Source organism: Myotis lucifugus, unplaced genomic scaffold, assembly GCF_000147115.1.
Source record: "Myotis lucifugus unplaced genomic scaffold, Myoluc2.0 scaffold_218, whole genome shotgun sequence".
In the NCBI taxonomy this organism is placed as follows: domain Eukaryota; kingdom Metazoa; phylum Chordata; class Mammalia; order Chiroptera; family Vespertilionidae; genus Myotis; species Myotis lucifugus.
The window spans coordinates 1,684,873-1,698,308 of record NW_005871266.1 but is presented as its reverse complement, the minus strand read 5'-3'; the positions used below and the strand labels follow the sequence as shown (position 1 = coordinate 1,698,308).

General features: G+C 59.2%; 1 protein-coding gene across 1 annotated transcript in view; it reads left to right on the top strand.

The window, feature by feature from the left end:
- The window catches only part of ABTB2 (ankyrin repeat and BTB domain containing 2), a 138,468-nt gene that overhangs the window by 116,501 nt on the left and 8,531 nt on the right, over window positions 1-13,436 (top strand). Inside the window, 6 exon segments of the mRNA XM_006098068.2 lie at window positions 6,023-6,175; window positions 7,368-7,533; window positions 9,330-9,419; window positions 9,947-10,048; window positions 11,843-11,939; window positions 12,142-12,277. Of these exon segments, the coding sequence (XP_006098130.1) occupies window positions 6,023-6,175; window positions 7,368-7,533; window positions 9,330-9,419; window positions 9,947-10,048; window positions 11,843-11,939; window positions 12,142-12,277 (744 nt within the window).

The window sequence follows — 13,436 nt, the reverse complement described above, 5'->3', positions numbered from 1 at the left end:
AGACCCCCCGAAAACAGGGGCAGCCGAGGGCGCTGCCCCGGGAGGGTGACCTGTGCCGCACCTTTACACACTCGGAGACTGGGTTTCACGGGGGCTGCTGTGCTGAGGGGGGGAAACTGCAGTGAGCAACAGTCTCTGCCTTCAGAGAAATTGCAGCCCGGGGAGGCAGCAGACAAAAGCCAAACAAATAAAATAATAACAAGATGGGCTGAGGGCTGTGAGAATGCCCTTAGCTGGAGGGCGAGTGGAGACCTCCTCCAGGGTGGGCGGGCAGGGCCGGCCTCCCACTGCCTGGCACTCCGGGTGCCTCACACCCGGGTGACCAGATGGTCCGTTTGCCTGAGCCGGCTCTCGTTTCACCTGCTGTCCTGGTGGTGTTGGTAGTAGCACTCCTTGTCCCTCTCAAAGGGGCCCATTAGGGTGACAGATTATATAATCACTGTGCCTGATGCTCCTCCCCCAAGAGGAAGGCGATGGGGCAGGTGCAGGCGTGGAAGGCAGGCCGATCGGCTCGGCTGAGTGGCAGTGGAGTGCACTGTTGAGGGGCGGGCACTCTGCCTGGGACCACGTCCCAGCTCGGCATGACCTCGGGCAGCTTATTACACCTCTCCGGCCTCAGTTTCCCCATCTGTCAGATGGGGACGGTAACAGTACCTGCTTCATACCGTAGATAGGAGAAGTAAATGAGCCCAGAGGTTCAAAAGGCTGAAAACGGTGCCAGGTGCTCAGCAAATGCTCTGTAAACAGCAGTTGTTAGTGTTTGTCTGTTATTCCTGGAGGCCCAGGGGCCAGTCCGGGATGTCCCGATGGTCACACGCGCGACCTCCCATTCCGGTGCTCACTTTTAGGCTCCACGGGGGCCTGAAGGGCAACCCCGGGAACAGGCGGGGAAGTCGCAGGCAGCTGGTCCCGGCTTGGCTGTATTCTAAATTTATATCCGTGTGCATATGTGGACGAGTGGAGGTTTATCTACTGCCTCTAATCTGTACCAGATGAGCTTTAATAAGAAAAGTGTATTTTCCCCACAGAAAGCCCTAAGCTCGGCTCTAAGAGAAGTCACCTGTCCCCAAACGGGGATGGGGGCGGGGGGGCGGGCGGGCGGAGGTTAGCTCCAGGCTCTGAGGCAGTGGCGGCTGGAGGAGATAGGCCTGGGGGTCAGAAGAAAGATGCCTGCCCAGCTCTGACGCCAGCTGAGCCAAACCATTCTGGTTTACCAAGCAATTCTAGAAGAATAATTAGTCCAATATGTGAATTGGACTAGAATCGCTTCCTTTGTTCTGGGCGTGCAGTCTGACTTCAGTGGGACAACGTTGGTTTTGTTCTCGTGGACGTTTCGGCTTGGTGTTAGGCCGCGGTGGCTCTCCGGACCTTGACCTTCCCAGAGAAGTCTCTGCCTGTGCCATCATTTGGGGACCGTGTGGCATCTTCACAGGTTCCGCCACACAGCCCGGCCCAGAGAGCACGGCGGGAGGGGCGTGGGAGCAGCAAGATCCGTGAGAAGGTGACTGCAGTGGGCAGTCACCCCCAGGGCTTGCAGTGGCTCCCACTGAAGGTGGGGCCAAGTCATCGGAAGAATTAGGAGACATCCTGGTCGCCCCCTCCCTGATCTTCATCTGCAGCTGCCTGGCTGGTCCCTGTGCGATCCTAAATGTGCTCATAGCTCGGGCTGGGCTCAGATGGTGATGGGGAAACCTTGTCAGGGAGCCAGCCTTAGGCATCCTGGACCTCCCCAAACCCTCCTGGCCTGGGAGCCAGGCCCGCCCGCACCCCAGAGCCTTCTGTGCTCCCAGCCAAAGGTGGGAGTTAAGAAACCACAGCCCAGTTTTCTCAGGGCTGAGCTCCGCCAGGTCTCGAGGCCCTGCCCAGCCAGTGGGCACATCCGGGGCCTGCCCCAGTATCATACGCACGTCCTCGTGGGCGGGCACCGAGGGCACGCGGCTGCTGGCCCAGACTCGGCCTGCCGGTGGGGGATAGAGGCGCAGGGCCTCATGCCTGGGGCTCGCGTGGCCCATCTGCCAACCTGACTCTTTCCCCGAGGCCGCTGCCCACCTCCCCCAAAGAACAGAGCCTCCTTTGAGCTGGAAATCGGAGGCGTTTCCTGTTCTGTGTTGTTAAGACACCGCTTATAGGACTGTAATCCCAATAAATCATATGCTTGCTGAGTGGGGCAGGGTTTATTTTTTTTTTCCAGGCTGCAGGGACCTCTTAAAACCAAGGCCTTAAGAAGTTTATTCTCTTTCCATTTTTTAAAGAGGGAAAATGGCTTTTGCAGACCTGGCCCTGTGGAAGGGCCTTATGAGGCCATGGGCTTGGTAGACTCAGGCTCATCGAAACGATTAATTTAAGGAGAGATGAAGAGAAATTGAGTCGTGACATGTGGGTCTGGTCTCCATGATGTGGGTCTGGTCTCCATGTTGCTGCTGAGCTGGCTCTGTGACCTTGGGCGAACTGGCTCTGTGACCTTGGGCGAACTGGCTTGTGACCTTCGAGGCTGGGCCTCTGTTTCCTCCTCTCGCCCTCTGCATGTCGAAGATTCCTGTTCATCTGTGTATTTCCTGGATTCCCACCCCCATGACAATAGCTGCTTTTTTATGCACAAAGACAAATGCTACCAGTCGATCGCCTTTTAAGTGTCTCTGTTTGTCATTGCCGGACTGAGCGAATGTGTTTGCATGAACGCGTGGGGCTCTATAGGTTAGGCTGCCAGTAGCATTTGGTGCGCGCAGGAGGGGCAGGCCCCACGCAGTAATTCCACACCCACCCACGGGCACCTCACAAGTTCAGGACCCTCGGCCCGAGGTGGGTCCTTCCCCGGCGCGGGGTTCTTGGTGGCCAAGGCCGTGCGCCTGCACCACCAGCAATGGTTTCCAGGTCACAGGCCACATCTCGGTCACGTTTGTTTTCTCTCCCTTATGAGGTGGATGGTGTAGGTCATCCACAAAATACCACACGCCCGCATGTGCGATTGAAACTTCGTGGCCCATGCGCAGAAGTCGGTATTTTGTGGAAGAGCCACACTCAAGGGGCCAAAGAGCCGCATGTGGCTCGCGAGCCGCAGTTTGCCGACCACTGGTGTAGGTGATGAGCAGCTTGCTGGCAGGCTTTTGCAAGCTTTCCCTGTTTATACTTGCTGGGGGGCCTGCGGGGACAGAATTGGCTGGACCTGAGGCACTTCATCGGACCAGATTCCCATAACCTTTTGTTGTTGTTGTTACTATTAGGTACTTTGTCTATCAACAGACACTAAAATAGCAATAACAGTTAACCTTTACCAAGAACTTACCATATGCCAAACGCTCTGCTGAACACCTCACAGACGTATTTCTTGTGAGGCGGTCCTAGGAGTTGTACCCATTTTGCAGATGGGGCACTGAGGCTGAGAGAGGTGAGGGAACTTGCACTGGATCCCCACCCAGGAGTCTCCCTGCAGAGCCCATGCTCTTGGTCACCGGACAGTCTGTGAAGTAACATTGAAGGGTTCCACAATGGAAAATAGAAACACTGTCTTCCTGTAAACAAAAGGGTGGGTTCCATTCCTGATCAGGGCACACACCCAGGTTACAGGTTCGATCCCTCGTTGGGGCGTGTACAGGCGGCAATTGATCGAAGCTTCTCTCTCACATCGATGTTTCTCCCCAGACCCCTTCCTTCCTCTCTAAAAACTCAATGAACATATCCGTGGGTGAAAAACACCCTTCTTTAGTAGAAAAAGAGGCCAAGGAGAGTAATGACCTGTCCCAGGCTGCAGAGCCAGTTCACTGGACACTGGAACTTTCTCCCAGTGAGGATGCGGCAGAGAAGGCACACGTGTAGGACCCTCAGATGCGTGCAAACCATGCGCCATTCCAGGACTAGCCAGGCCGTGTGCCCGCAGGGCCCGAGTCCAGCCCCACACCCATTGCTCCTGCCAGCCCAGGGCAGCCTGTCTCAGGGATCTGCCACGTTCATCTAAGGCAGCAGTTCCCCCGGTGGGGCCAGGAGCTTGGGGGTGTCAGACTTTCCGGGAGCTCAGAGGGCCAAGATTATTTTCATTATAACGTGTTACTTGCCTTTCACTCTCAGTTTCTTACGAGGGTTGAGGAGAGTTTCCGGAGGCATGTGACACGCAGTTATGTTATTTCTCACTGACGTCCGATGGGATCTGAGCTGGTGTATTCGGATGTTGTAACATTTTCTCGGTTTCAGTTTCTGACACAGTAGTTATCAATAGGATGGCACGCACGAACAAGAGCTCTTGAGGGGCCTCCATCATTTGTAAGAGATCGAAGGGGATCCTGAGACCAAAGCTCTGGGAACGGCTGCCAGACCGGCAGGGTGCCTTCACCCTGCCCTGCTCTCGGGCCCTGGCCCTGCAGACACGTGCACGCTGGCACTGAAAGGCTCTGGCCGGGCGCAGCTGAGGGGAAGGCAGCCGAGGGACACAGCGTTTTTCTTTGGGAGGGAGCACAGCAGAGAGACGCTGGGGAGGATGCAAACATCAGCCATCCCAGCCTTGCTCCTCCGGGGCCCCTTCACCCTGGAGTCAGGGCGCAGCTCCGGCCCAGGGAGTTTTTATGGGGTTTTCCAGAATGTCCAGTGAAGCAGGCCAGCGCTTCTCAGCGTGCCCAGTGGGCTTGAAATTACCGGAAAGGAAATAGTGACCAGGAACCTACAGGCCAAGGGTAGCACGTTACCGAGAAAACCCATGAATTGCTTGTCATTTTACTTTCCCATGGACCACGGGCCCGGGGGGCGGGTAGGCCAAGGAGAAAGGCCTGAAGAGGTCAGTTTGTGGGCAGGTGGCCACCACCCCAGAGGCAGAGGAACCACTTTGGCCCGGGGGGTTTCTGCATGTTGGGAATATTAATCAGTGTTCAGTTCAGGAAGCAGAAACCACCCTAGGTGTTTCAAGCAGGAAGAGATTTAACGCAGGGAATTGAGCACCAACAGAATCTCCGGAACGGCTTAAGGAGCAGGCTCGAGGCTGAGCCTCCAGGAGTGACTCTGAGGAGGACACAGAGCTTGTCCGCGGGTGGGAACTAGAGGCCAAATGAGCCCGTCCCCAGTGTCTGCCACCGAGGTTATCGACGCTGAATTTTTTTCATGTGCCAGGCTCTGAGGGGCCCAAAACAGAATGAATCGAGGCCCCATCTGACTAGACTTCATGATTTCCCAAGTTCTCTCTTGGATTTCCCCGCGTGCGGCTGGGAGATGCCACCTGAGCGGCTGCACTTGGGGCTTTGTCTTGGCTGTTGGCCACGATAGGGAAGGATGGCTGGCAAATCCACTAAGTCTCTTCTCATTTACACTTCATTCCCCGGTGCTGGTGGCTTAGGTGAAACCTTCCCCTTGGATGGAAAGGACTGATGTGTACAAGTGTGCCTTTGAGCTTGCCTTGTAGCATTATCATGGAAGAGCTGTAAAACCCAGAAATATTTGAGGGGGAATTCAAGTGGACACTTGTAATCAAACAGGGGTCATTCACAAATGGATTGTTGGTCCTTTTAGAATCTGTACGTTCCCTGTGGATTCCTGGCTTCCCACTCCGACGCGTGAGCACCACACCCTTGGAAATTATAGGCCATTCTTTTCTGGGCAGAAATAGGGCTTGGTCCCGAGCTGAGAACTTGGGTGCCCTAGACTGAGTTCCTGATGCTCAGCCACACGTTAGTCCTTCAGCAGATGTTTCCTGGGGGCCTGTGTGCGGGCTGTGCTGGGCGTGGCTTGGAGAAAGCAGGGATGAGGGAGGCTCCTCCCCAAGCAAGAGCATCGGTCAGGAGGAGACGCATTCGCTGTCGGAAGAGAGTTGTGAGGGATCTTGGAGCAGAAGGGGACTGTTTTCTCTGGAGACAGGGATCTGGGGAGGTTTCCGGAGCTGAGCCTTGAAGGATCAGTGGTATCTGGACGGGCAGAGGTGAGCTGGTTCGTGCTCAGGAGGAGGCAGGAAGGGGTCGGTGGGCTTGGAACCCTGAGTGCCCGTGGTCTGGTGTGTCCCGGTGAAAGGCAAGAGCCTGGGCCTGACCCTCTCTCTGCTGCCTCGCAGGCCCTTCATGCTGCTGCCCCCGCTGATGGAGTGGATGCGCGTGGCCATCACCTACGCAGAGCACCGGCGCAGCCTCACCGTGGACAGCGGCGACATCCGGCAGGCGGCCCGGCTGCTGCTGCCCGGCCTGGACTGCGAGCCCCGGCAGCTCAAGTACGGGATCAGGGGGAGCGAGGCGGGAGGGCCCCGGCTCCCGTGCCACCCCTGGCCACCCCGCCCTCGTCTCCTGCAGCCTGTTAGAGCTGTCGTTCTGGGCCTCGGCTGCAGCCGTGGGTCTGGTACCCAGAGCACCCTTGGGTTAGGGCAGGCGAGCTCTCACCGTCTGGCTCTCTGGGATATTTGGGGGTGGCGGCGGAAGTGGGTCCTCTCCTCTCTTCCTGTAATTGCCATTTTCTTGAGCACGTCCTATGCAGGCACTGCGCTGAGCCCTTCCTTTTATGTGCATTGCTCGGTCCTTATGACAGCCTTAGAGGGAAAGGGCATTATAGTGCTCATGTTACAGGTAGAGAAGCTGAGGTGATTTGCCCCTAGGCACCCAGTCAGCCAGGTGGCTGTGCCCCGATTTGAATGTAGGTCCATGTGGCCCCAGCAAGGCTCTTCGTTTCCTTCTGATGTGCCTCTTGGGTGGGTCTCCAGGCCCCAGGGAAGGTCCGTGTGGCCATGCTTGGCCTGAGAGAGCCTTGCAGCTTTTGTTGCTGTTTTTGGCCGGCCCAAACCCTAGTTCTGGCCTCCTCTGTCTTCATGGCGAACGCCCGCTCTCCTTCTGGAAGTTACACTCTCGACACTTCGGCCTCACACGGCTGCGCCGAGCTGCCCTCTGGAAGCCCGCAGTGCCCTGCGGAGATGCTGGGCTTCCTGGGAGTTCCCTTGGTAGGGGGCTCGATGGCACTGGGGCTCTGGCTGCTCCCTGTCATTTCTTCCGTCCTCTGGCCTCACCAACAAGCCTCGAGGGGAGAGACTGTAATGCTCAGAACTGGGACTTGGCCCACACCATGCGAGGGGCCCAGCGAGGCCTTCTCCGTGGCCCCAGCCCAGGCCAGGACTCCTCGGGCAGCCCCGGGAGATCATTCCAGAGGGCACGTTGTTTCCTGGCCATGGACCGTTCCCCGGAGCTCAGAGCACTTCTGTAATGGCCATAGACCAGCAGGACTGTGTGTGCTCGTGTCACTGAGCACGACCAGGCCAGTCACTGCTGCTCCGCCAGCCATTCCCAGTCCTCCCCACCCACCTGTCCGCCTGCCGCCCGCCCGCCGGGCACAGCTGTGTCACGGCTCCTTGCGAGGCGGTGTCCCGCCAGAGCGTCCACACACGGCCACGCTCACACACGCCGGTCTTTCCTGCGCAGACCCGAGTGCTGCTTCAGCTCCTTCCGGAGGCTGGATGCCCGAGCGGCTACCGAGAAGTTCAGCCAGGACCTGGGCTTCCGCATGCTCAACTGCGGGAGGACGGACCTCATCCACCAGGCGATCGCGGCCCTGGGCCCGGACGGGGTCAACACCATGGACGACCAGGTGCGTTCGGAGAGCTCCTCTGTGCGGGCAGGTGCGGGGGTGGGGGGGATGGGAGGTGGGGGCGTCTTCCTCTCGAGGCCTGGCCTGTGGCTTCAGACACACCTGGGCTTGGGCGCCATGTCACAGCGTGGCATTGGGACAAGCTCCTCTCTGGGCCTCCGCGCCTCCCCTCCACCACGGGGACCACGGTGCCGCCCCGGAGGGTCCCGGTGGGACTGGCCTCTGGCACATGGTCAGTGCTCAGGAAGCGGTCGTTCTGGGTGTTGTTGTCCACAGGCTGACAACGATCCCTGGAGTCTGTTAATCAGCCCCTTTCGGTTTAGCCGCTTCATGTTCCTCAAGTAGGGACGGGCCCGACACAGAAAAAGGAGTTTCTCCTCACAGGGCTCCGAGCCTGCCTCAAACTCCAAATCGTGTGCAGATGTGCGGGGGAGGCAAGCCAGGCGTGTGCGGGGGTGAAACGACGCCGAGTTCCCCTCTGCGGCAGTGGCGTTTCTCCGAGGCCCGGTCCTGCGCGTCCCTCGGCCTTGGTGTTTACGCAGTGACCTGTGGGCCAACAGCCCCGCGCCATGATTAATCTCAGGCCGTTTCTGTATCTCTGGGCACGAGGCAAGGATTTACGAGGCCAGGAGATGTTGTCTACACACAAATAACCTAATAAATAACAGCGCGGACTGCAGGCAAGCGCTTGCCAGGATCCAGCTGAGGAATAACTCTTCCCACCGCGGCCTCTGCTATTACCGGCCCCGGAGAAGGGTTCCCGGCCAGGAGGCAGCCGTGCGCCACCCGCCTGCACCCGGGAGGGTTGGGCCTCAGCTTCTGGGAAAGCTCGGAACGGAGCACGAGACGTTACGGTAAAGCATCTCCACCTCCCAGGAGACGCTGCAGAGGGTGAGCTTCACAGCCCGGGACCTGGCTTTCGTCTCAGCCCTGTGTCACTCGTGTGAGGCTGTGGGCACGTAATTCCCTCTGCCCCTCACCTGTAAAATGGGGACAAGAGCAGAGCCTCCTAGTTGGGGTGTCACGGCGACTAAATGAGATAATGCATGTAAACCGCTCACAGGGTGATTGACGCGCACAGGGTTTGGGTGGGCGGGGCGATGGCCGTTTAATGTAGCAGCAGTGATAGCGCTGTGTTAATTACTTAGCTCAGGCAAGGTAATCCCACCCTGTAGCAAGCAATCTGTACAGAGTAATTCATACTCTTTACCCCCACCCTGTGAGGAATGCTCTTCCCATTCTAAAGATGCAGAAACTGCCCAGCCCTGTGTCACTCGTGTGAGGCTGTGGGCTGAGCGCTGGACCATGCACCAAGAGGTCACGGTTCCATTCCCAATCAGGGCACATGCTCGGGTTGCTGGCTCAATCCCCAGTGGGAGGAGTGCAGGAGGCAACCGATGTCTGTCTCTGTCTCTCTGTCTCTCCCCCTCTCCTTTCCTTTCTCTCTAAAAACCAATAAAACATATTTTAAAAAATTAAATTAAAAAAAAAGATAAAGAAACAGGCACAGAGGGGTACAAGTAACTTGCATACAAAGTTTACAGCTCCCCGTGGCAGAGGAGGCCTCGCACCTGCGTCCGGCCCCATGGCCTGTGCTCGTGGAAATGCCCCTCCTCGCCCTCCGGGTGCCGTGTGCCCAGCAGGCCCAGGGGAGGCCGGCACCGGGCACAGGATCGCTCGGATGAGCAGCGGGGGAAGCAGGACCCTTGGATCTGTGGTTCTGGGGCAGAGGCCTGTGGAATATGTCCCCCTGTTCTGCTTCCTGATAGTTTCGCTTCTGCCTTTGGTTCCCGTAGGGTATGACGCCGCTGATGTACGCCTGTGCTGCTGGGGACGAAGCCATGGTCCAGATGTTGATCGATGCTGGAGCAAACTTGGACATCCAGGTGCGTAAGCCCCAGAGCCGCACCCAGGCCCCTAGCCCAGCAAGAGAGCACCGCAGGGTCTTCATCAGCCGTGCTGCATGCTGGGTGCAGAGTTTTGAACAACTGGGTAGAGGTGTCTCAGGACTGGAAATCCAAGGTGCATGGCGATCACAGTTAGCAAAGATTTGGGCTTTCGGAGAGGAGGGTGCCAAGTGGGGGAGTGGAGTGGAGAGAATGGCCATGATCCTGCTGGTGCCTTTTACCTTTTATCAACCTAATCCCCATCCCCAAGTGCTTCTGGCTCTGCCTTCCTCTGAGGCATCAAGTGCTCCCTCTGCCCAGGGCAGACATCACTAATTGAGCATCCTTTTGAGCCTTGTCCACAGGGTGCTCCAGGCAGACATTACCAATGGAATGTGGAAAGCACCCGAGTTAATTCCTAGTCACCGTCCCCGCAGGGTACCCCCTTCGCTCACTCGGGTGCCTGTGTGACCTGCCCGGGAATGTCACTCACCCAGAAACACTGATCGTCTGTGGTATTTTCCCAGGTTCCTAGCAACTCTCCCAGGCACCCCTCCATTCACCCCGACAGCCGGCACTGGACCGCGCTGACATTTGCTGTGCTGCATGGACACATCTCTGTGGTTCAGGTGAGCTCCTGCCAGGTGTGCAGTGCCATGGGCTGGGCCCCAAGCATAGCCTCAGCCTCAAGGAGTGAGCCGTTGCCTCGGATACCAGAGGTGCTGCTTAAGTACCTGGTCGGCAGGCAGAGCCCCACCTGGTTTGTCTCGAGGAGAGGGCTTCGTGTGAGGATGGGGGGGTGGGGGGAGCGCGGTTCAGGAACAAGGCCCAGGTCCAAGCAGTCCGGGCCTGCCTGGCATCTCCGTGTCTCTGGGTGAGTCTCAGGGCCTGTTGGAATCTGTGCCCATGTGCTATTCTCTCTCCGCCACCGTTCCGATCCCTCGCTTTTTCTACGCCCTCATGAACCCCCACAGAGCTGCCTCTGTATCACGGCGCCCTCCCGGGTCTGCCTCTCCCCGTTAACGGCCCAGTGTGCCACTTTCCGGAGGCAGGACTCACCTGTCGAGCCAAGCCACGTTGTTGGCCACCTTGGCTCAGTAGCTGTGACAGGTGTGGATTCGGGCCTAGAAGGGGAAGCTGTGGCAGAGCAGCATCAAACCCAGCCACACTGCCGCTCGCTCCCAGACTCCTTTGCTCCTCCAGGATCTGACACTTCTTCCCGGGAGGTCATGTAACACCCTCGCTGTCCACTAGAGTGTGAGTCCTGAGGGCAGGGCCATGCCCAGCCTCTTCACCATCGTCCTCGCAGCCTGGCCTGTAGGGGACTCGGTCACGGATGGGTACCAGGCCGGCTGTCACATCTGCCTGCTTCTCGGTTGTGCCTCCCGAGGACCTGAGCACAGGTCCAGCCGGGCCCAGGCTTGCCTGGTCTGGTGCCCAGTTTCGCCCCAGTGGGCAGTGCCCCACTCCCACCGCCTTGGTGCACGGGCTCTGGCGCTGGTGCCTGACTGGTTTCTCCCTGACAATGGTCCCCGCTGACGGCACCCCAGCTCTGCACACACTGCAGTGGAGGCTGAGGTCACCCGGCCCCCCCACCTGGTCTCCAGGGGAGAGACAGGCGGGGTTTCCCCAGACGGCCAAGCACAGGCTGAGGAGGGTTTGGTCTCCAGAAACCTGGGGTGGAGGCAGGGAGGTGGCTCCCTCCAGAGCGGCCGGTCAGGAAAGGTGAGAAGGAGCTCAAAGTCACCTGGTGGAGTCGTACAGACGCCACCCCTGCCCAAGGCAAAGCTGGCCCAGCTCAGCTGGAACGGCCTGGTATCTGTTAACCCTGCCCCGTGGCCCCTGGCAAGGCCTGCCCAGAATGGGGAGGCCTCCTGGTGTCCTAGGCAGCAAGGTGGTGCCACAGCCCCACCAATCCCCAGCCTCGGGTAGCTCACTGAACCTGATGAGAGATCCACCGGTTACTGAGCCCCTGCAGAGAGGGGCGCACATTTCACTTAATCCCAGCAACGCTGCGAGCAGTCCCCTCCCATTTTCCAGATGAGGAAGACTGAGGCTCAGAGTTGAGCTGCCTGCACTAGCTCTCAGCTCTTTTGGATTCTAATACCCAGGCCTTCCCACCATCTCTGCTGCCTCCCAGAGCCCCCGTTTCCCTCAGTACTTTCTGTGCTGCTCATCTGCATGAGTTCTTGGAGGGTCACTGCAGGAATAGCTCAGAGGTCCCCACAGCTTAGGGGCTTGGACCAAGGCCACAGGGTGGAGGTGAAGATTCTAGAAACGTGGAGCCCCGAGGGGAACCTGGAGTTCTGCCATTCTGGTTCCTTGGCTGCTGGGTGAGCTGGATGGAGTCCGACCCCACAGCCTTCTGAGGCACATGCCCCTCTAGTCCCCCGCCCTTACGTGTCCTCCTTGTGCCCCGACAGTTGCTGCTGGACGCCGGCGCCCACGTGGAGGGCTCAGGGGTGAACAGTGGCGAGGACAGCTACGCGGAGACGCCCCTGCAGCTCGCCTCTGCAGCTGGTAGGTACATGCTGCCCTGACCTGCCCTGACCTGCCCTGCCCAGCAAGGGTCCCCAACTGCCCCTCCCCATGTCACCCCCACACATGGACCTTGAAGCCCCTACTCTGGGCCCTCTGGCCGCATCGCCGTGCTTGATGCCCAGGCGGGCCTGGCACAGTGCAGTGCGTGGTGGGCACGTGCTCAATCCGCCTTGTCTCTTAGGGAACTACGAGCTGGTCAGCCTGTTGCTGAGCAAAGGCGCAGACCCCCTCCTCAGCATGCTCGAGGCCAACGGCATGGCCTCCTCTCTCCACGAGGACATGAACTGCTTCAGCCACTCAGCGGCCCACGGCCACAGGTAACCGCTGGGTTCCTGCCCCCCCCCCCCCCGTGATGTGGGGCACAAACCAGGTCTCGGGAGCCTGGATTCCCCAGTGGGGAGCAGAAGAGCTTGGCTGGAGGTCTCTCCAGACCAGAAAGGGATCCGGCACAGGGGCCCAGAAGCTGGAGGGTGGTGGGTCCCTGGCAGACCTGGGACTGGAGCCTGGGGCTGTGGATGCCCAGGGAAGGCCCCGTTTCCCTTGACTCTCTGCCCTGGGACTGCGGGGCCGCCTCTGGGCCTCGGTCCTTCCGTGCTCGGTGGAGGTTTGGAGCCAAGTGGCTCCCGACGTTCCCACCCAGCAGATGGCTCGGCCACGCTGAGGCTCCGGGGGCTCTGGGAAGCCACGTCCTGCCCAGGGCAGATGGTGGCCGGGCTCGTGGGGCCACGCCTGCTCAGGGGTGTGACGGGCGGCAGCAGGCTGAGGGCAGAGCCATTAGGCAGCTCCAGGGGGAAGAGGGAGACAGGAAGGAGGTTATTAGAAGGCTGAGGGCAGGTGGACGCCTGCTTCCCGTTCCAAACACTGTTCTCAGAGCCAAACTGTGCCCTCGCCGCGGTCTCCCCCACCCCAAGGCTTTCCCTCTGCACCTGCTGGCCCTGCCCCCACACTCACCCCCTAAACCAACCTCGCCCTCAGCTGCCAGCTTGCACATCAGGGCCTCTCTACCCACCCAGCGCCTGTATTTCCCCCACTGCAGCCTCCTCATCTTCCTCTCACTCTCTGGAGTGACCCTGGTCCTGCAGGAGGCCTCTGGGCCATGAGCTGGGCTGCCTGGCACAGCCTGGCCTCCATCAGAGTGGGGAGGGGTGAGAGGAGGAAGTGAGCCCCCAGGTGACCTTTGCCCTGCCCTGCCCCAGCCGCCCCTGCCGCCCCAGGCCTGAGCCGCAGGAGGTGACGGGACGAGCCTGGGGTCTGGGTCTCCACTTCTGCCCACTGTGGCCTCCGGGTGTGTGCATCTCCCCTGAATGAGCGCTTCTGCCCACTGTGGCCTCCGGGTGTGTGCATCTCCCCTGAATGAGTGCTCACAGGACCTCCCAGGCTTCAGTGCCAAGTGTAGGGGGACGCGCTCTGGCAGGTCTGACACTACACATTCGTACGTGAACGAATTCTGTACGACATTCGTCTTCACATTCTTGT